Source organism: Vitis vinifera, chromosome 10 (genome assembly GCF_030704535.1).
Source record: "Vitis vinifera cultivar Pinot Noir 40024 chromosome 10, ASM3070453v1".
Classification (NCBI taxonomy): domain Eukaryota; kingdom Viridiplantae; phylum Streptophyta; class Magnoliopsida; order Vitales; family Vitaceae; genus Vitis; species Vitis vinifera.
Window position 1 is genome coordinate 6458756 of NC_081814.1, and position 22498 is coordinate 6481253.

Sequence of the window (22498 nt, forward strand, 5' to 3'; positions counted from 1 at the left end):
CAGGCCCAGTTGACCCTTTTCTCTTACCTAACCAGAAAAAGAAAAAAGAGTATATGGCCTCAACCCCCACCGCCATGGTATAAAAAATCCAAATTATCGAATAACAATGACTTGTTCTTAAAAGAGATATATAAATATGATGTGATGCATCTAGGCATAATAATAAAAACTAAACCAACTGATAGGACGACTTCAGGGTTTGTAAGTCTAGGCTCGGAGACACGCAGTTGACAATTGGAAAAGCAACCACAACACATGTTAATTGGCTGTGTCTGCAGGCCAAGGTCCTACATGGACCATTAATATTGTTGTTGCAGAAGAGGGTATCTGCAGCATGAAGCTAATCTTGAAGTGCAGCTCAGAAAAGGAAATGCCCAACTTGTAGTGTAGTGCCTTATGGATGGTTGATGGGTTTTTTTTTGTGCCCAAAAGGAAATATGAATCTGTAACATATGAATTGTTGGATCACCTTCCATGGGTGCGGTTGAACCCACTCCAAAATTTCCATGCCATAGCCATAACAAAGTGCTACAAGATGAAAGGGGACCAACAATAATTCTGACGTATTAGTGTGGTCCAACCATGATGGAAGAAGTGCAGCCCACAAGGAGGACGGGTGGCCACTTAGCTGCAACCCAGTTGGCCAGATTAAATGTATTGCGAACCAAAGAGGAACTAGGGAAAAAAAATTCATGCAAGGACTTACAAAAGTATGGTCGTACAACACGTGTCAATGTGGGATAGGCCAAGCTAGTTATAATTGGACCATATCTATGGTTTTCACCTTTCACTCTTCAATAATACACCAAAATATACAGGAGTAGTCGCTCTCATGAAAAGGACTGCCAACTGTTATGGATATCTCCAAATGGAATCCTCAAAAAATTAGGTGGCACAGGACCTATTTGCCTTTAGTGACCTTACATTTTGAGCAAAATGAGAATGACACACTCATTCCACAATGTTTTTATCGATTTTAGGCCATATTAGATAGGAATCAGACTACATCCACAAAAAATTGGTGGTGCAACAGCCACCATAGGCGAAACACTGAAGAACTGATCAGGAGAGAGTCTAAAGGTGCCTGAATGAATGAGGGTTGGTGGCTGGAAACACTTCCAATCTTGATCTTTTATACTGTGGGGTTCAAAATAGTCATGTGGTGTAATTATGTGATAATAGAGTCAGGTGAAATTAAGATGAGAGTAGAACGGAAAGGTATGAACTGTATTCTTGATATATAGCACTGGGCTGTTGCTGTCCTGTATAACCTTACTATATATAATGTATTGTTGGAGCTCTTCTAGTACTGTTCCCCTTAGCTGAAATGAAAAAAAATGGAGCTTGTGGTCCTCACATATTCTGGTTCTCCTTTTTTCACCTTTTTCTCAAGGTTTATTCTTCTTTTCTTCTTTTTCTTTTCCTTCTTCTTCTCCTCCGCCTAGTTGTCTGCCCCATCTCGATTCCTTTGGTTGCCTTCTCTTCTTCTCAAGTATGGAAATGAGCAAGGCTCAAGGTAAGAGAACCTTGATGGAGGAGGAGGAAGAGGATGATGAAGATACTGTTGGGTTAGGGTTTGGAGAGGATGAGAAGAAGAAGAAAGCAGTGACCCTCACCAACAAGAAAGGATCTGGGGGAGCGGGGTCAACGCCGCCTTCTTGTCAGGTGGATAACTGCACCGCTGACATGTCCGAGGCCAAAAGATACCACAAGCGGCACAGGGTGTGTGAACATCATGCCAAGGCTCCGGTCATTCTCATTGCCGGAATCCAGCAGAGGTTCTGTCAGCAATGCAGCAGGTTAGGAAACCCTAATTTTCCAAAACATTTCTGGTATGTAATAAATATAAGTTTCTCTCTTTCACTTGTCTGAATAAAAATTCTTATGGCTTTCTTTCTAAGATCTACTAGCAGTCTTTTAATTGAACTCATAATTGTCTAGCTACTAAATCTCTTTAGCAAAGCCATGTAACTTCATTGGCCAGGACACTGCTGCTCCAAGTCCAACTAATGCAGTGACTGTAGAATCCTCAAAGTTAAACAAGTACAATTTCAAAGCCTAATCAAGCAAAATTATGCTATATAACAGTAGAGAGATAATTGAAAAATGAGTTGGGGCACTGACCACTGATTTCCTGATCGTCCAATTTCTTTTCCTTATTAAGTAACTCATGCATCTTTGTGCATTACAATAGAACCACAACTAACAGTCTCTTCAAATCTACTCCCAACTATTCCATTTTCCAAATTGGGAGCACACTAGGGCTCATGATCACATTGCACAAAGATAGGAAGGGATGTGTGCTTGATGGAATATCCAGACTCTAAACTCAAATATATGTTGTTGTATACTCCTTACCATGGACTGCAAGAAATGGGAAAATAGGACAATTCTGGAAATCAAACCACGAAAAGGATGATCCATGGTGAAATGTTATGACATATATATATACAATTGTTGAGAGTTCAACTTAGAGAGCAGAGAGAGGCAGATGAGAGTTCTTGTAGATAATAGTTTTTTATGTCATCCTCCTCCTCCATAGTCATGTATATATAATTGTTGAATCACAAAATTTTGATATTTATGTGTTTATTGATCAATGTGATTTACAGTGTGTTTAGTGATGATTTTAAGAATTGTTTCTAACATTTTTTACCACTTGAAAATTTTTATTTTTCAAGCATGAGAAAAATCATAAATGCTTCTTAAAATCATGTCAAACACTCTCTTAAAATGTATTGGACAGTGATTCTTGTATGTATTTCTGATCTTTCTAATACTCTGAAAATCAAAATTTTGAAATATTAGAAATATTAAAAGTGTTTCCTAAAATCACTTTCAAACTACCTCTTATCTGAGTTTCATCATGTAAGGTTATTTCACATCTGATATAGGATCCTATGTAGAACATCATGAAATGACATAGTTTCAACTTTTCACCAGCATTGCACTACTGCAATGATGGAGCCATCAGTGGGTGTTGCACTAGGCGCATGCAGGAGTTCTTATCATGATGGTTTTAGTTTTGTTGCCTTGTTTACTTGTATCACAGCCCTAGTTCTGTATGGATTTCCGTTCTGTTTCTGTCTAGCTAGTTTCTGAAAACTACTAGGAAGAGGATGAGTGAAGGAAAAGAGGAAAGAAAAAGGTAGAATACATAATAAATTTGAATCTAATAAGATTTTCATTTCTATTTTCCTTCACTATTCACTTCTGAATTTGTGTTATTCTTTCTAAGATTTCTGTTTCTTTATGTTGCTGCACATTAGTGAGTCATATTCTTCACTCTGCGACATCAATTTCAGTGGAAGAAGGAAGTCATTTTCCCCTTCACTTCACCTCCGTTCATATCTCTTCACAATGGTGGCTCTGCAGGTTCCATGAGCTATCCGAGTTTGATGACACTAAAAGAAGTTGCCGCAGGCGCTTGGCCGGACACAACGAGCGGCGCCGCAAAAGCTCATCTGAATCTCATGGAGAAGGCTCCAGCTGAAAAGGGAAGACCCCTCATCTAAAGGAAGAGCTAAGTTGCAGCAGGCTTTGGTAAAATGCATTTTCAAAACCGATAAGGTTTAACTATGCTATCTAGTATGCTCTCTATCTCCTGTCAATCTCCGGCTTTCAACTTTGAATGATTATGTAATTAAGAACCAAAAACAAATGACAGCACTGTGGTCATCCATCTCAGTACTGCTGTCTCTGTTGGCATCTGAGTCATCTGTGACTCAAGATTGTATGAATAAATGGTGTGTGGAATAACCCTTTTGAATAATGCTTTTTGTGATGATTTTTATTCGATCTCCACATGCTTTTCTCTTCGTTGGATGATTACTTACCATATGATTCTACTCAGAAAACTCCATCCCAAGGCAGAGATGCGAGAAAGGTCCTCGCATTGTTGACCAAACCCTGTTCAAGGTTCCTATTATTGTTATTTTCAATGAATTTATCAGTTCCCAATTCAACGGGGAATAGGAAGTGATCATGTCTACTTTTTCTGAGAATATCACGTCTTCACTTTTGGTTGATCACTGGCATTTCGAATATATGAATATGTGATAGCTTTAACAGAAAGCTACTAGCTCTAGGGAAGTTCCAAGATATTGGTCTCTCAGCAGCTACTCCCCTGTAAACCTCTAAAGCCCACGAGATCTCTCCACAACAATTTCTCATGCCTCTGCCTTACTAGTTTATTTTGCAATCTCAGACATCTGCAGCAGCCGAGGAAGTCACATTTCCTTCCTTGGTGCGAATTGTTAGCAGCCAAAATCTGAATACAAGCCATTGTTTTGGGCTCCATGACCTCTTCCACTAAATTTCATGTGCTGGGTTTTCCATTGTCATTTGGAGATTCGAAGCCCAGAAAAATGAGAAACAGATAAAGAATTAACAGACTAGATAGTCCACCATGCCTGTATCTAACATGGCAAACTGCGAATTGAGTGACCATATTTATGCTTGCAGATTATAGTTACATTCAGATGAACAAGAATTGTTCACCATGATAATAAGGTCCGTTTGCTGGACGATACAGAGTAGATAAAGCAAAATTGTGATCAGAACAATCTTCACAATGAAGATAACAATCTGTTTCCCCCAACACAGAATACTCCATCATGGACAAAGGTAGATAATTTGAAATGGTTCCTATCAAATACTGAATAACAATTAACTGAGTTCACCAACACTCAACCAAAAATGTTTGAGAAACATTTCCACCAAGTAATCAATTATGTGACATTTCCTATGTAAAAAAGGAAAGAGAAAGGAGCCCTAGAAAAATCCTCAAATCACTCGATATTAGACCACTGTTAGCCTGGTCAGCCGCTCTGTTGGAGCGCTCATTCTTTCAGAAAAATCATCTTACCCTGATATATATCTGATTTGTACCATCCCAGTCACCGTGTCTAAAGAAAGAATTGTGTGGACAAAATATTGCCAAAGGCAATCAATGCATGTTGTGTTGAAATAGCAATAGACTATTTAAAATCCCTGGATAATCAAATGCCATACTGCTTTTACTCACGCTTGATACCTAAAAGTTTTATGGCAAGCTCCCAGGTAACAATTGCAGCTGCATTAGCAGGAAATGCTCTAGCTATTGTAGGACCCAAACCTGTATAGCATCCTCTAAGTCCAGCCCTTCTGTAAATCTGCCAAAAAGTATTCAATGAGCCCCTTCCTCTGCCTCTGCTAAGCAGTGTTTTCTGTACTCTCTCTCTTCCTTAATGAAATTGTCTTCTCTTTTTTTTTTCTTTTTTTCTTTTCTCCATTTTTTTTTTTGGATTTTTCTTCTGAAAAGAAAATAAAAATGTAGGGAACCAGGATCTCACCGAGTTCAATATCCGAAAAGGATTTTTAGTAGAACTTTTATCTGAGGCAGTCTGAATTATTGTTTTTGCCACATCCAAGGGTAGAACAGCAGACCAGAACTGGACACCAAAAAAAGGCCAAAAAGAGAGGAGGGAAAAAAAAAAATCAACAGCAGAAAATTGAGATGCCTGAACTGTGTTTCTGCTCAAAAATATAATAATTTTATCAATACTCACAGCTACACCACCAAGGCCACCAGTAACAATCCCAATTCCCACATCAATCAAGTCGTTGTGGTCAGATGAAGCAGCTTTCAGTTGCAAATGCATGTAATAGCGAACATACTCATAAACGCTGAAAAAGACAGCATTCCCAAAAGATTCTCTCAATAAGGTTGTAAGACCTCCACGAAAAATGCCCGTAACCTGAAAAGGTAATTCATCAGCCAAAACCCATACCATAAACCAAAATACCAGTAAGCACAGAATTTTCTCACCCCTTCAGTTTTCATGGTTTTAAGGGCACAATCAAGAGGACTACTGTATCTACTAGACTTTGGAACCAAAGAGTCAGTCCCTTGAATTTGCATCCTACACTGGAGAAGCTCAGTGTCACAAGTATAAAATGGGAAACAACAGTGTCATATATGGACTTGCCAATTCACTTACCTTCAGTAGCTCTGATGGACATAATACAAAACTAATAATAGCCCCACTGTAAGCTGCTGAAGGAATTATTACTTGGGGCTGTGGCCTAGTATTTTGTAGTCCTTCCTTCATAAACCACAGAAAAAAAAAAAGGCGGGAAAAGGGTTTATACCATAACCATATGATAGATTAAGAAACCCGTACAAGAAACTTATCTGCAGAATCATTTGAAATGACATTTTGTAATTGTGCATGACCCTGCCAGAAACAGTTCCTGCAGATTATTGCCAAATGGAATCTGCAAACCCCTTTCTACTTCACATTGGTACCAACCTGCATTTTTTGTTTTGTTCGGGAATATATGCCAAAAAGAAGCGAGCTTTCAAAGGCCATCCCAAGGAAAGATGATGTTGCCCCTCTATAGAGTCCTTTCACCTGTGAAAGACACTATTCACTTAATTTCTTGCAAAAGAATGTGGAGAACATTCTGAATTTGGGATTGCTTCTTCTCGAATCATTTCAGCATAGAAAGGGAAGGATGTTCAGAAAGACGGACGAGATCATTTGAAAAACATTTTTAAATGACGACACTTCAATACGAGAAAACAAAAACTCATTTTCCTTTTCCAGTTGGGCAATAATAAACCATTAGCTTTGTTAGCAGTTAAAGGGTGAAGGCAGCATTCAAGCTCCTATGAAGATATGAACTTGAACCAAACTCTAAGGTCAGACCTCCAAACAACCTGATAGGATCTTTAGGGGGAAATGCCTTAACATTGTAAAAGACCTATACTGCTTTTTCCCAATAAATCATATTTGATTATTTTCTTATCAGAAGAAAATATTAAAATTATTTAATATTATTATCCAAATTAATATACAATGTTTGCTAACATGTAACCTATTAGTCCTAGACATGAAGTTAGTTAAACAAAAAGAAAACATACCGCAAATCAAAAACTCCTAAGGGCGTAATTGGATGTCTACCAAACATTTCAACTAGAAGGTTAACTAGGAAGCAATGAGAAGATTCAAATAACACTAGAAGTATGAATTACACCTGCTCCACATCAGGCCTTAAATTGCTCGAGTCACATTCCAATTGCATGATTTTACACCCATTATAAAGCCAATTAAGCACCAAGGTACAACCTAGCTTATGATGTCCCAGCACTTAACAACCAACCAAAACAGACAAGCATGCAGACAAATGGAACTTACATTTCCAATGAGCTATTTGAAGGTTCAATGAAAAACTCCATTAAAATGGAAACCTATGTTGGGGTGGGGATGGTGAGGAGGGGGGGAGGATTGAGAGAGGATCATATTACTTCTTTTTTTTCTTCCTATCTTCCTCTTGCCATCCCATCTCTAAGAAGTTATGAATAATATGAATTTTTCTTATAAGTTGTAACTAGGAGTTCTATCTCCTTCTTGTCAACCCATCTCTGAGAAGTTTTACAAAATAGTAATTAGAAAATAAGTTACTCTCAATTACAACTTATAAGAAAAATTAATAAGTTTTAACTAAGTGAGTGTTTGGTAAAACTTAATACCTATTACTTAATAATTTAAGTTGACTTTAAGAAATCTTAAGTTTTCATCTTAAAACTTATTATTTACTTTTTTACTTTAAGCATTTAGATTGTTTCGTAAAGTTAACTTAAAATTTATTCTAAATTTATCAAATTGACATATTTACATTCGTTAATTTTCAATAATACTTATCTCATTGATTTTAACTCATATCTATTTTTATTAATTTTAAGCAATAAATTTATTTATGAAACATCCATATTTAAAGTATTGTAGATACATAAGATAACCATAAAATATTTATTATAAAAAATGAGTTATGGATGTGGAATTATAATTCTAAAATATACTCTCATTGTTATGGGCAAATAAGGTAAAAAGGATTTGAGATAAAAAATAAGTTAAGTATGTTGACTTAATGCTTAAAATTAAAAGTAACTTTAAGTTATAATATTAAGTTATTTTACCAAACATGCTTAATCAACTTAATGACTTAAATTAAGTTATTAAGTCATTAAGTTGATTTACCAAACACCCGCTAAGAGTAGCATATTTAGTTATTACTATTATCCACATAATTCTAATAATTTGGGCAATAGCTCAGTGCAGAATAAATGCAGGTGTGCACCTAGAAGATTAAGAAAGTGCCTAACTTAGTTTAGCTTAGGCAATCAATAGACTAACAGCCCTAGCCATAAAAAAGGATCTAGGCACCCAGGCAACATGCAGGCAAGTATTGGACAACATTAGGTTACTTGGTAACTTCCCTTTGTGCTTATATTATAGTCTCATTTTTAGGATTTAGAGACAACTTTCCAGCCAGAAGTAAACAAAAATTAGCAACGTTTGTATAAGGAAACAAAACATTGTTACTTTAGCTATTCAAAATGCAAGCATGGAGAAAATAATGACTTAATCAATCACAATAGAAAGTTCAAGAAGCATACTCCTTCACTCTTCACTATCCTAGCAGTGCAATGCAAGCCATTCTTGTACTTCATTCCATGTGCTTCAGTATTGTGTTTTTGCAACTTCACCTAATAGATAAAAATTAACATTTGTAAGAGCCACATTATCCACCATAATTAGTATTACAAAAGCAAGAGAAAACAAAGGATTATTGGAACTGTAAACATGCAACCACCAAAAAAAAAAAAGGTTTATCAACTTCAGTAATTATTTTCACTTCTCAAAATAAAATCTAATCAGATATTGGAGACACAATTGCACTAGCTTCATCGATATTCTATATGCAGAAAATTTGTAACTTAAACAAACAAAAGGCAAATAAAAAACACAAAATGGTCCAGCCCAACCACAGTAAAAGAAAAAGCTAATTAAATTGGAAGCTTTGTCCAAAAAAGCTGTTGAGTTAAAACCTGAATCATGAAAATGATTGTGGTGACAATACAACTCAACAAAGCCTTAGTCCCAACTGATTAGGATTGGCTAAACAAATGCTTTTAGGCTATAAAACTCTTCCTAGAGCCATACCCTCCATTTGACCCTTGTGATCATGTTATTTCTCACTACCTTTACCCACATGTTCTTGAAGCTCAACTTTTGTCCTTTGGATATCTCATTAAATTACTCATCTGAACTTGACCATCCATGGTCTTCATTAAAACAGTCAAACCATCTTAAACAAATTTTACTTGTCTTGTCTTGATTGGTGGCACCTCTACCTTCTTTCTAAATGCACTCATCTCTTATTATATCTTCCCTTGTATTGCTACAGATCCGTCCTGATATCCGCATTTTGGCTACACTCATTTCCCAACCTGATGTTTCTTTATTGCCCAATGTCATCTACCATAAACACATAGCCAGTCTTATAGTCATCCTAAAATTTTTTTTCCTCTAACTTTAGCAGTCACAGTACTCCACATGCGCTTCTACTAAATCCATCCTGCTCTAATTCTATAAGTCATGTCCTCCCCAATCTTCCCTTGCTTGGAGATACCAAGATAATAAAATGGTAATTTTTAGGTACCTCCTAACCATCAATTCTCACCATGCCCTCATTTCTACACCGTGTCTCACCAAAATTACATTCTATATATTCTTAGTCTTGCTCAACCTAAAACTTATGATATTCTAATGTATCCCTTCATAGTTCCATGTTGGAACTAACCTTTACACTAAATTCATCAACTAAAAGTTCTAAACAATACATCAGCAAACAAAATGCACCACACATCCTTCTTGAGTATACATAGTAATTTCATCCATAACCAATGCAAAAAGGTAAAGACTCTCCTCCAATTGTTCCCATTCTCCACATATTTGTATTTTGAAATGTAAAATCACAATGCAACAGCACAACCACATTTAGATTGTTACTAACTGCAAAGACACAACACAATAAGAAAGTACATATTATAAACCTGTAAAAACAAATCCATCACAGTGAAAGTTGGCACCTTAATAAGCAACATTTACCTAGGCTTACCAAATGGTAACACCATATGATAGTTCTAAAATCCATCCCCAACCATTTTGGGTTAACTTGATGTGGTTCTCTCAACTAAAATATGGCTAAGTTGTTCCAATCTAGCAAGGTTAAAGATCTCTTCTTCATTGTGGTGGCCCTTATAATGAGAGTTTATTTCAATGTATAGCATTTTGCTGATTTTCTCACCACTAGACTCATCACTTCCCACCATTTTTTACAATATTTTGTTTCTTCATCAGCCCCTTGGAAGTTTTAACTTTGTTGCAGTGGTACATTCATAATAAGGGGAATCATGTCTTTACAAGCTAAAAGCTCCACGTAGAAAAAGCTTAAGAGATTCCATCATCAAGAGTTTATAAGCAGATAATCAGGACAGAAGATCTAAAATGTCCAAAAAAATTTGAAGGATATTACAGGTTATAGAGATAACACATGGGTATTCATGATTGTTCAAAGACAAATTGATTCAATACCTTTCAACATTATTATGCATGCTTGTAATTTCAAGCTAAGGTGAGAAACACAAGGTTCAATTTGTGTAGGAAGGACCTCTCATCCTTCCCTTGGTTTTTTTTTTTTTCTCTTTCTATTGTCTCTTTTTTCTCTCCTGTATTTGTTCTTATATTAATATAATCTTCTTCGTTTCTGATAAAAAAAAAAAATGCACATAAACACATATTTGGCAGTAAATTAAATACCTTTCTAACTTTTCATGTATATTGTTAGCCCAAGGTAGTAAAATAAGGCTTAAATTATGAGTAGCATAATAGATAAAGAACTTCAGTACAATTCAACACAGTTCACAATCATTTATTTCTTCCTTCACATTACATTGGGGCAGACACTATAGTTGCCGTGAGGTACCATCAAATGCAGCAGAGTAATATCCCTTGGCTAGCCACTGGAAGCTCCCGTAGTAGGCGAGAACTGGGAAATCAGCCTTTAAAATGGGAAGCACAACACTTCCAAAGCTTTAAGGGAAGTGAGGGGAAGCCTGCTTCATGCTTTAAGATCCCACATTTCATGGTTTGTCTATTAAACACAAATCTTCTAAAAGAATTTTCAACCCTATTTCCAATATTTCATAACCATGCTACATAGTCATCAGAAGTTTTTTCTATTACCAGAAATAAAAATCATTGGTAAGATTACTTAACCTCAGCAACAAAGAAGAATTTTCATTTTCTTGGATTGGGTATGTGGAGGTTAACCTCTAGAGGTTAGTAGGGCTAGAATTCTATCTTGGTGATGAACCCCTCTAGAAAACTAGAATCCAAATATGTGGGCATAACCATGACATCTGTATTACAATATTAGAGACTCTTACTATATTATACTTTTGCAACCCATGTTTGCACTCAATTCTAGATGCTTCCTACTAAGTATACCACCCACTCTGCTTCTTATAGCATAGTCTAAACGATTCCGGACATGCTTCTTTAGGAAATCAGAACTGCTTCTCCCTTCTGGTTTTGATTTTAAGGCAATGGATTCAATGATTATGATAGTATCCTCAAATGTGTCTCAAGGGGTATTGGAACAAATATCAAAACAGAGTCTTCCCAGACTCATCGCTGAGGTGTATTATAATGCTGTAAATCAAAACAGGACCGCCCTTTAAGTGTTTGTACAAAGTCCAGAGAAAGGGCTATTATGTTAATTAATCATCAATGAGACAATTTAAAGATAAGATCCACAGATCATAAAAATCCCCCTCTTAAACCCATGCAAAATGCAGTGAATTTGAACAATACATCACTACACTAGAACTGGAACAATCTAAAGTTGATGAGGAAGACAGACCTTGACGGTGTCGAAGGGATGACCGATGCCAACAGTGGCTACCCCGGCAAGCAAACCCGCCACATACTCCTTATAGCCGGAAGTCTCCTCCATCTCTCACTCTCTTTCTGCCCCCTTTCTCAGAACTTCTCTAATTGTCAGGAAGCATCATTGATGTCCTAGTCACCACCCACCCACTCACTTTCTCACCCTCTCATTCCGTCTACTTGTGTTTTCTGACAAAGTGTATATCAGGCTGACAAGAACATGACTCACGAGATTAAGTTTGTGATGTTAGGTATTGGCTCAAGAAATGAGCCGGGCGGCGTCTGTAAGCCACACTGGAATGGGGATTTTATAACTTCCACAGTTAGTATAAATTCAATGAATTGGTTACCGCAAAAAAACAATGCTTCAAGAAATGAAGCCCATTGGTTAAGCCCCCGGGGAAAGGCCTCCACAATGCCAAGTGGTTAGCGTGGGTAATCACGTGCGTAGGATCAGCAACTGAGGGAATTTCTATTTTAAATTTTAAGTCTCTTTTTCATTTTCCTTTACTCTTTTTTTCACTGATATTCATTTCTATTTTCCCTTTTTTTCCCACATTCCTTTACATTTTCCCTCAAATTTTCCAAGTATCCCAACTTGCTGCTTCAATTTGACCCTTCATCCTTCTACTTGGAGGCTCTAAAAGACTGTTTCCTTTAAAGGGTCAAATTTATTTATCAAGGGAGCCTTCTCAAGCAACAATTTTATCTTTTTTCTAAAATCTGGTATAATTGGAACTGGGAAGTCTGGGATTCAAGGCCTCAGACGTATTTGGAATTCCATGCTTCACACTCATGACAATTGTTGTGTCTGCTTGTCTTTTCACCACAAAGATTGGGTCACTGATTTTTTACGACAGGTACATATCACCATGAATTGAGAAGGTGATGGACCCATTACCTGTAAAAACTCCAGTCTATCCCATGAGACTACAAAACTGAAATGCTATGGAAACAGCATGGAATGATGTCATTTCCATTTTAAAAAAAATATGGGACATCAAAATTTCACTAGTTAAGTTACATCAAGTGCAATAACCAATTGTCATGAATTACATTGACTCGCTTGGGCTTGGCAGAACCACAAAAAATTCCCCTGGTTTATTTCCCCAACTAGTCCATTCCATGAGGCTGGTGGGACTTAAACATACTGCAAGATGGGGGGCATTGCAATCTGAACCTCATATTCTGATGATAATCTTCTTATTTTGGTAGAAGAGGACTCCTTGATTGTCATAACTTACTAGGAATGATCTCATTAGCAAGCATTTCCACCTTGCCAAGTTGAGTGGGCTTTTTAAACACCTCATTTCTTTCAGCTATAAACTTGGCAAATCGCGAGCCCTTGCCTTCTTTGTTATCTTCCAGTAGAGATTGTGGAAGATTAGGAAGATTAGGCAAAGAGGGGCCTGGCTTGGGGGACAGTGGTGGCATCAATGCCCATACAGAAGAAAGGTGCTCATTTGGTTTGTCAAGATCTAGTAAGAGTGACATACCCTGCATGTCTGTTGAAGGAAAAGAAAGTGTTAAAGAACTTGCAAATGTACTGCTATTTTCAGTAAATACACTCAAAACTCTACTTGGGAACCCATATGAAATGAAAATGATTGGTCTTCTTTTACAAAAATTGAAATTAATCTTTTTCTACAATTCTATGTTCATTGCAAACACGATAAATTAAATTTAGAAATCTAAGGCCATAAATTCTAAATTTTAATCATTTTTGCCTTACTATGCTGATTCTACCGTGTGTGAGTATGGATCAGTGTTACAACTACAATGTAAATGATGCATTTGAGCGTTGAAAAAATTGTGGAAAGCAAAGTAGAAACATTTCATTTTTTAATATGGAATCAGAACTCTGTTAGTGAAATGACCTTTCGAGAACTTGTAGACAGCTTGCAGGGCAGCACATGGAATGCTGAAGTTCAAATGTGGTATAACTGTCCCTCCACCATGCCGTGCATTGCTGTATCAGCAATATATCTCATTAAATATAGACGTTCAATCTGACCATATAGAAAAAGCTTATAATAAAAGGATTGCATCTAAAATCACCTATAAGAATAATACTAGAGCAATTATGACAATTTTGTTCAGAGAAATTAGCAAATTTTACAAATTCACATTGTCCCAGTATGGATGTCCTTATAATACAATTCCTATCAGTGCTGTATAGGAGGCAAGTAATATGACACAAGTCTGTGAGTTAATAGCACTGACTTCGTATCAAGGTACACCCATCCATTTTATTCAACTCCCACAAGTTCCCCCTCAATGTCTTTTTTCTCTTTTTAAGCTTCCTCTTAATGTCCAGTGATCAATCATCAACGATATCACAAAATAAATAAATAAATTTCCCTATGAATTCATCTTGGTGTGATATTCAAATCCTCGGTGTGATATTCAAATCCTCCTCCTAATGGTATTCCCCATCTTCAAGAGAGGAACACATGCACTTTTAGCTGAGTGTCGTAATTTCATACCTTTTCAGGAAAATACTTGAGGACAAAAGTAGTTCTCAATTCAAGAACTTCCATTATTCAGTTTTTTTTTTTTTTGGCAAAATATTATTTCCAGTACCTTGTAATGAGTCCAATCATATGACCTTCTGAATTAACAACAGCTCCACCACTACCACCAGCATGCACAGCAGCTGTTGTTTCAAGCATTGCTGGAAAATCTTCTAGTATATTCTCTTGCAAACTGGATTGACAGGACAGAGGCATCTTTGATTTGACTACTTTTGCCACTTCACCAACACAAACAGATGGGAAGAAGTCTGGTACAAATTTCAAAGCTGGATCAGATACATAAGCTCAGGGTAAAATAGAAGGTTAAAAATTAGTGAAATTCTTTTATGTAGTAAGAAGTAGAACTAAGAACAAAACCTATAAAAGATCATGGCATGTTTGAATATCCTATGGAAACAGCATTTGTCTAGTTTGTCTTTCATACTATTTGAAAGTAAAATCCTCCATAGCTCTGTTGCATCATAAGAAAAGGTACAAGTGCTGAAATCTTGAAAACAAATTCTGTGCATTTGACAAACTAAGCTCATCCAAAATGTTATAGACCTAGTTTCTTGGGACTTCCAAACCCACCCAAAATAGATAAATAAGGTAAGCAAAACTTTACCACATCGAGGCCCAAAGAGTCCATGTCCAATAACATATGCTTTTGATCCTGCAGATGGGCATGCGAAGTCCATAATAATAGGGCAAAGCTGACCTGGAACAAACTCAAGCTGCAGTAGGGCAATGTCCAAAGGTCCTTTAGAAACATACACTACCCTAGCATCACACCAAATCCTAGGATCTGTATGATCCAGGCGAATGCGTATGTTTCTATGGCCTCTGTAAGTTGAACTAGATTTATATCCCCCATGTCCATCCATGACAGAAGAACCTGCAATCTTCAATGTTTTTGGTAGCAAATCCTGACTCTTCTGGTGACTATAAGTGCCCTCATCCCTGCAATAGACAGATTCCTCAGAGGGGATAAAAGGTATCTCTGGTTCGGCTCCACATCTTCCACCTCTTGCAACTGTTTTTCCAAATCTCCATGGCTCCAGCAGGTGAGCATTTGTGAGTATCAAGCCTTGGCTGTTGAGCACAACACCAGATGCCCATACTCCATCATCAATGGTAACAAGACAAATAGAAGCCATTGCTTTTTCAATCAATGACAATGGAGGGCTACAACAATCAGGTTGCTGGTGCATAGAGTTGAAAGGTCCATCTGAGTCATGGCCACTGAATAGATATTTCTTCCCTACAGCATTTAAGTTTCCCCTGTTATAATGTTTCATTTCCCCTTCATTTTGAACCTCCTTCTGCAGCAAGTCACAGCAAGCAGTTGCAATGGCTTCCCATGGGATTACCAGCTGTTACCAGAAGCTAGCGTTGTTACTTTCACATGATGTGTTAAACAATTAAACTAGTTAAAGAGAGATCAGAATGTTTTGAAGTTACCTGAATTTCAGCACCACCAGTTTTTTGCCTTAATGGTCTCGTCAAGATACCAATAAGTTGTGCATGTTCATTAAAAACTGGACCACCTTCCATCCCTGACAGATAAAGTGTCAGAATGGAATCAGAATCCAATAGTACTAAATGAACCAAGGATGACCTACAAGAGAAATGCTCCCACCAGGAAGACACCTAATGTCAGCCATCAACAGTGATCTTCTGGAAGGACTTGGTGTATAGCAGTTGGCAATGGATCCCACTGATATACTGATTCAAGCAACAAAGGGGTCGAACAAAGAAGAATTAGGATAGAACAAAAAGTGAAATAGTTTCTGCCATACTGAGAGTGTGTGAAGTGTGTGTGCAACCACATGTACGTGCACATATGTATGTGTGTGTACATGTGTGTGTGTGAAAGAGAGAGAGAGAGAACTATTAAACTAGCTTCCAAAGTCTGAATGGCCTCAGAGTATATGTGTGTGTGTGTGCACGTGGGAGAGAGGGAGAGCATTAATTTAGCTCCCAAAGTTTGAATGACCAAGTGACCTCAGTTTGTACACTAGCATCATTTACATCTAACAACTTTCACCACTCTCCAGAAAGACCCTAAATTCAGTCCTATCAAGGGCGATATAAGAGAAAAGGGTGTCATTCAATCAAATATAGCAATGTGAAGTTCAAAGATGCTCAAATGAAAATAAAAATAATTTATATTTTAAAATTTTTAAGATGATAACTATTTACATAAGAGAATTTTCCCTTGGTTTTTCAAGCCTTTAAATCATCTAAGATTTCCAACTTTAGGTTTTTCTGCATGTATCTAACTTGCAGAATGCAACAGATCTCTTCTTTAAGACGTTGTCAACTTCAAGGTTTGACCCTCTTCTTTGATGATTCTCTTTAAGACATTATCTCTTTCAAAAGTTGTGTCCCTTCAACATTTTCAAGTTCTGTTAAAAGGGAAGAAAATAGTTGCATATACCTTGAAATCATTAAATTTCAGAACTTGTAAATAAAAAGTTCAAAAAATTTGAACCATAAATATTTGAACAAATGGTCAAAGCACTTAATCACTAAGCCAAGATAAAAAATTATTTTAATTATTTCACTCATTAGCACATATAATCTAATTTAAGAAATGGTAGATAAAGAAAAGAATTTGAAACACTTATAACATTTGTACCATCTATTTTACACTTCATCATTAGTTACCACAACCAATGAGGAGAAATCCACTTACTAGAACCATACCAGGTTTGACCAGTTGTCTCCTTCATTTGATGGTGATTGACAGACTTTGATTAGATTTGGGGAGAATGAAAATCAAAGGAGGATAATTCAAATTTTGCAATACAATAAGATGAAAAAGGAGAAAAATAATAAAAGAACAGCAAAAATGAAAATATATTAGACAGTGACCAGCTTCACCTCTCCCTTCATATATACAATCCAATGTGAGGTAGGGATTGAAAGAAAACCAGCCCTATCAGCTGGAGATAGCACTGGAGGAACGTAAAAATTAAATAAAAGGCAATTTATTAAAAATTTTGAAGGTATGTTCCAAATAATTTACATTGAGATGATGCTTCACAGAGCAATCTTTTCAAGTAGCAAACCAAAAGTTGAAGCATCAAATGAATTTAGACAACAAAGGAAAAATACCTGTTAAAGAAGTGCACAGGCGAAAGGACACCGAATGGAGAACCCATTGCCAGAAGAAGATCCCCCCTCTTATTTGAGGGTGATATGGCTATGTTGGGCAGATCCTAAATTACAGGTATCCACCCTGTCAATGTCATGAATATTGACTAAAGTGTACAACTAAATGCTATGGGCAAGAAAAAAATTTCCTTTCAATTGTTTGATATTTAGTACATTATTAATTAACATAAGGAATGCTAATATAAATAAAATAAAAGGTTCATTACCTTAGAGTTTATGGAAGAGACCCCAAGAAGGGCGATTCTAGCAGTTGACTTTCCCATAAGACTTGGATGGGAGGAATCTCCCACCATAAAATGCCTCTGGCCCTCTATGGAAGATTTAGCATTACAATCAACCTGAAATTGTAGATTAAATTATCAAAAAGGAAGGTTATGCATATTGAGTTTTGAAGCATTTTTCAAATACAACCAGGCAACAATTGAAAACAGGAGTGCAATCATTTGATGGTTGAAAATGACAGCTTAGATTTGTTTTTCAAGGCTATTAACCATCACCTTTGTTTAAAAGTTCAACTGTTTGTGGCATCATCACAAATCTAAGCATGTCATTCTGTAAACCTATGGGAACGGTTTCTTTCTTTACAGTCCTTCAAAATAGTGACTATTGATATCCTGAGCTGTTCACTTGTTCGGTCAATAATCTTAGAGATATCAGTTTGGAGCACCATGTCCATAGGTTAAAGAAACCTATCTCCACCATGAGCTTTCTGCCATTCACTTCTGTGATTAGACAAAACCCAAATGACCTTTTTCCCCTCATTCACAAATGTTGATTTGCAATAGAGTTGTCTTGCAGCAAGGAAGCTTTGATTAGTCCTCTGAAGAAATTCAATACATTTTCAAAACCTGCGGACATTAGGTGGGTCTGTATACTACTCATGTATGTTAACAAGCAGATGGCTTTCGAATAGAACGTTTGCATTAGTCCACATCATAATCGGGAAAATCGCTAAATTTAACAAGTCCCTTGCGCCTAAACCAATGTTTTCCTATTTTCATATTTTTAATGGATTTTTTCCAATCATAATAAGGAGGATTAAATCCAACATATTTGACTTCCACGTATATCCTCCACCATATCATAAATGAATTGATAATAAATAATGCTTAATCACATACCTCTAGCTGATGTTCCACATAAACAAGTGATATTTTGAGCCCACTACTAAATCTAAATCCATCCAAACTGCAGGTTAAAGGAAAGACAGCTACACCTTGGGAGGGGCAGAACCATCATACTCAGTAATTAGGTTTAGCTGTATTAGATAAGAACCATTTTGATCTTCAATATGCAAGATGATATCCAAAATTTTGAAGAAAAGAAAATAAAATTCCATCACTAGTGATGTATGGCAATTGGTCATCTTCATAAACAATTCCATCTGTTCACAGATATGAAACATTCCCCACTCACAAGTCCAGGCAATCTGCTTCAGCCTTAAGCTTCACAAAAATGCCAGTTAACTGATAGAACAGAGGAGCATGCTACATCACTGATATCTTTGGATTGGAAATTTCCCTTGGCTAAACCATAATTCAGGTCACTTTCTCCTCTCATAATACGCTGAATATGTAGGGCTATGTATGTTGATGCAAATGCAATATCCAGTTTTTGTTTATGGCATATTTAACATTGAGTTGCACAGATTAGACATAAAATTATCCTCCATGCCACTTCCCAACTCAACTGTTATCAACTTCATTATCCAAGATATTACTTACAGAAAGAACAATTTGAAATGTAGGCAGCTAATTGTTAATCATTGATAATCAGTTGATGACTTGGGGGGTTAATCAGCATTCATAAAGGCCAACTGAAGAAAAGGACAAAGACTGTAAAAGACAAAAATTATGCGAGACTAACCTGTGTTTGAATAGCATCCACCAAAGTATGTGAATCACCAGTATATGAGGCCAAGGACCAACCCACATCCCAGCCTTGCTCCCGTGAGCCAGAAGAAGCTTCAATTATTGATTGAACAGCAAGGGAAAATGCAGGGACATCAACCTCCATAATGCACAATACATTAATAGATCAACATCAAGGGCCATATTATATGTATCAGATTTAATCAAGCACATTGAATTTACATGACGGTAAAAAAAATATTCATATGTATATCAACACTAGGTATCAAGACCACTAGTGTGAAACAGAAGCATAAAACATTAGACAAAAAACATAGTTTCAGCACAACCATCAGTCAATTTATTGTTACATCTAAAATAACTTTTAAGTAGAAACTGAACATGTGCAACCCCATGAGCAAGCCATTTGACTAATCCTAACTAGATGTTTAATCCACAACTAGGTAATTCATATGCCTACCAATGCCAAAAGTTGGACAGGTAGCCAATGAGGAGCCTTTTTGTCTATTTCCTCAGAGTTGTTTTCCTGCAGATCAAAAAACATAAATATTGAGAATTCAAGCTCAGATCACCATTGCTTCCACTAAAAGAATGGTTGTTGACATTTTTTACCTCTACCATTACATCAATTTGAACGCCATGTATCAACTCAGGATGGCTGCCCTGCAAGGAATTGAATGTAAAGAAATGCATGAATAATTCAGACCCAAAACAGAGCTATGAAATCACAAACAGTATTTTATAACATTTTCAACCTGGGAAATGTTCTCTCTATGTTGTAGGGAGAGAAAAGGTTCCAGAATAGATGCAACAGACACAACCAACATTGAATTCCGATCATTATTGCTGTGGATATGCTTGCAAGCAGCTGAAATGTCAGAAAGGGTATCAGGCAACAACATTCCAGAAGCTGAAAGTGTTGTTTTGCCAGAGCTACAAATCACCCAAGGAGAGAAAATTTAGTAATTGCATAGAAAACGTGAAAACTACATACAATCATAAAGGTATAATTAAATCTTTAGCTTACTGATAATGGTGGAAAGCATGTTTTCGCATCTTTAGGCCCTTCGGGTCCTGAAATTTAGCAGAAAGCTCATAGCTCAGTAGAAGAAAACAGCAAGAGTGATGATAACAAATTCATAGAAACACCGAATACCCATTTGGCTAGTGAGTTGTAATGTTTTCTGTTGTTCTTGTTTCAGAAAAATCAAAAAAAAAAAAAAAATGAAAAGCTCAATCGTTGCTCAACCAAAATATGTATCAGGATCAGCTGAGTAGTAATTCGATTTCAGAGACCCGAATAATGAAATTTAGCATTCAAATTCCAATTCCGCTTATTCGCCTATATTTTTCTGGAAAACAAACGGCGCAGAAAGAAAATTAAAAAAGAACGACATGGACTTACGGGGCCCTGGACCCTGACCATGACGGCGAAGTTACGGGCAAAATCAACGATTTCCGGCAAACCCATGTAGAGAAGACGATGATAGATTGGAAGGTTGAGCTAATATAAAACTTGGGACCAAGTGGATTGAATTCAATAGCTCGCGAAGCTTTGGACCCTCGTCCAACAAGGGTGATTTTTCCTTCAGAGGAAAAAGCCAATTGGAGTCTGGAACTTCGGAGGCCAGGCAGTAGCTGAGCAAAACGACGTCGTAACAGTGTTGCAGATTTGCCTCCTATCAGTCTCGGAGGTTTTAACGATGACGTGCACGATTCACGCAATTCAAGGCAGCCTTTTTCATAAACTTACAACCTCCCACCGAATTACCGGACGGCATTTCTGAGGTAAAATATTTTAAAAAAAAATTATTATTAATTGGTTATATTAGAATTTTGATTTGAAAATTTTTTGTGTGCTGATTATTATCGTAAAAATATTTGGCAATGGAAGATTTTAAAAAACAAGGAAATTATTTAAAATTATTTTAAAAATAATCCATTTTTAAAAGAAATTTTCAAAATTTATTCTTCTAAGCTTATTTTCCAAATTTAAAAATTATTTTCAAAACATAATTTTTGAAAACAGTTTTCCAAAACACGTGTGGTTTTATTCTATAACTAATAGCTTCTTAAAGAAATTTGACTTGAACCCTTTTAAAGCAATATTATTTTTCACATCTTGTTTATTTTTCTTTTTATAAAATAATTTTCTATTTTATATATTGCAATAATTTTAATAATATATTACATGATATCCCAATTTTAATAATAAGTAATTTTAATAATAATTTTTTAGATGGGTTATAAAGCACTTCTTTGGGTTTAAAACTTATTACTTAATTTTTAATTTAAATATTATGATTATTCTATGAAATTAATTTAAAATTTATTCTAAATAATCAAATTGATATATTTATATGGGTAAATTATAACTAATATTTATTTCTTAATATAAAGTAATAAATTTATTTTTTTAAATGCATATTAGAGTATTATAAGTACCTAAAATTTTATAAAATATTGATTATAAAAAATGAAATAATATTTTACAACAAAATAATGACGCACCAAATTATTTTTAAATGCATATTAAAAAGCTAAACAATATTTATATTTCAACGTGCAAAAAGTTATCTAAAATTTGTAATTTACTCACATTTAATAAAATATAAGAAAAAATATATGACCTCTTGATGAAGCTAGTCGTTGTTTGTCATGTTGATCTCAAAGCTAAGAAGGATCAAAACAATAATAGAGGTTGAACAATAGTTGTTAAAGTCAAATAATAATAAAGGTTATGAAATAACAAAAAACATAATAGAGATAATTATAATAAATAAAAGTAAAAATATAAAATAAAAATTATTTTATCAAATATATTTAATTTATTTAATATTTTAAATTAAATTATTAAATTGGTTGATTAAACACCCACTTCAATTTGATACTTTCAATATATTTAAATTTAAAACATTTTTTAAATATTTGTGTTGATACGTAAACAATTCCATATTATTTAAATATATCAAAATTAACTTGTTCAAAATTAGGAATTAATTTTCATTTAATTTTATAGATAAAATCACAAGGCAAAAAGAAATTCAAATAAGGCCTTTAAAAGTGAAAATAATTTGAAAAGAAAAGAAAAGATAGAAATAAAGACAAAGAAATAATGAAAACACTTTTGAATTGATGAGAAATTGCCAAAGCA

At 35.6% G+C, this 22498-nt stretch overlaps 3 protein-coding genes across 8 annotated transcripts; 1 reads left to right on the top strand and 2 right to left on the bottom strand.

Annotated features, from left to right (window-relative positions):
* The first annotated feature begins 982 nt into the window (after positions 1–982).
* On the top strand, positions 983–3793 carry LOC100250271 (squamosa promoter-binding protein 1). Of its 4 annotated transcripts, none has more exons than XM_059740002.1 (2): positions 983–1799; positions 3270–3793. In XM_059740002.1, the coding sequence occupies exons 1-2, from the start codon at positions 1495–1497 to the stop codon at positions 3382–3384; spliced, it is 420 nt and encodes a 139-aa protein (XP_059595985.1). In that variant the 5' UTR covers positions 983–1494; the 3' UTR covers positions 3385–3793. The 4 variants fall into 4 exon arrangements, with proteins under 4 accessions (XP_059595985.1, XP_010655440.1, XP_010655441.1 ...); XM_010657138.3 differs by having other exon boundaries at positions 993–1832; positions 3376–3793; XM_010657139.3 differs by having other exon boundaries at positions 993–1799; positions 3306–3793.
* A 745-nt stretch (positions 3794–4538) lies between these two features.
* On the bottom strand, positions 4539–12139 carry LOC100255452 (mitochondrial arginine transporter BAC1). 2 transcript variants are annotated; one of them, XM_002279987.5, is made up of 8 exons: positions 11755–12139; positions 8444–8533; positions 6294–6395; positions 5982–6086; positions 5810–5908; positions 5550–5738; positions 5334–5432; positions 4539–5153 (listed from the first exon to the last, which is right to left on the bottom strand). In XM_002279987.5, exons 1-8 carry the CDS (start codon positions 11845–11847, stop codon positions 5019–5021), a joined length of 912 nt encoding a protein of 303 aa, XP_002280023.1. In that variant the 5' UTR covers positions 11848–12139; the 3' UTR covers positions 4539–5018. The 2 variants fall into 2 exon arrangements, with proteins under 2 accessions (XP_002280023.1, XP_059595984.1); XM_059740001.1 differs by lacking the exon at positions 11755–12139 and adding an exon at positions 10783–10854.
* A 585-nt stretch (positions 12140–12724) lies between these two features.
* On the bottom strand, positions 12725–21111 carry LOC100257181 (glyoxysomal processing protease, glyoxysomal). 2 transcript variants are annotated; one of them, XM_010657141.3, is made up of 14 exons: positions 20750–21111; positions 20372–20418; positions 20100–20277; positions 19957–20007; positions 19805–19870; positions 19340–19483; positions 17680–17811; positions 17414–17517; positions 15933–16018; positions 15755–15849; positions 14919–15666; positions 14364–14562; positions 13658–13749; positions 12725–13285 (listed from the first exon to the last, which is right to left on the bottom strand). In XM_010657141.3, the coding sequence occupies exons 1-14, from the start codon at positions 20813–20815 to the stop codon at positions 13014–13016; spliced, it is 2280 nt and encodes a 759-aa protein (XP_010655443.1). In that variant the 5' UTR covers positions 20816–21111; the 3' UTR covers positions 12725–13013. The 2 variants fall into 2 exon arrangements, with proteins under 2 accessions (XP_010655443.1, XP_019078180.1); XM_019222635.2 differs by having other exon boundaries at positions 20100–20212; positions 20750–21070.
* Positions 21112–22498: the final 1387 nt, after the last annotated feature.

Excerpts from the sequence above, each read along its gene's own strand:
- LOC100250271 (XM_010657138.3), top strand. The coding sequence starts at position 1,495 with ATGGAAATGAGCAAGGCTCAAGGTAAGAGAACCTTGATGGAGGAGGAG. Across the intron at positions 1,833-3,375 it reads AATTTTCCAAAACATTTCTG|GTTCCATGAGCTATCCGAGT; the intron begins GTATGTAATAAA and ends GTGGCTCTGCAG.
- LOC100255452 (XM_002279987.5), bottom strand. The coding sequence starts at position 11,847 with ATGGAGGAGACTTCCGGCTATAAGGAGTATGTGGCGGGTTTGCTTGCC. Across the intron at positions 8,534-11,754 it reads ATCCCTTCGACACCGTCAAG|GTGAAGTTGCAAAAACACAA; the intron begins GTCTGTCTTCCT and ends TTTATCTATTAG. Across the intron at positions 6,396-8,443 it reads GGATAGTGAAGAGTGAAGGA|GTGAAAGGACTCTATAGAGG; the intron begins GTATGCTTCTTG and ends TGTCTTTCACAG.
- LOC100257181 (XM_010657141.3), bottom strand. The coding sequence starts at position 20,815 with ATGGGTTTGCCGGAAATCGTTGATTTTGCCCGTAACTTCGCCGTCATG. Across the intron at positions 20,278-20,371 it reads CATGCTTTCCACCATTATCA|CTCTGGCAAAACAACACTTT; the intron begins GTAAGCTAAAGA and ends GGTGATTTGTAG. Across the intron at positions 16,019-17,413 it reads CCTGTGCACTTCTTTAACAG|TATATCAGTGGGATCCATTG; the intron begins GTATTTTTCCTT and ends TGCTTGAATCAG.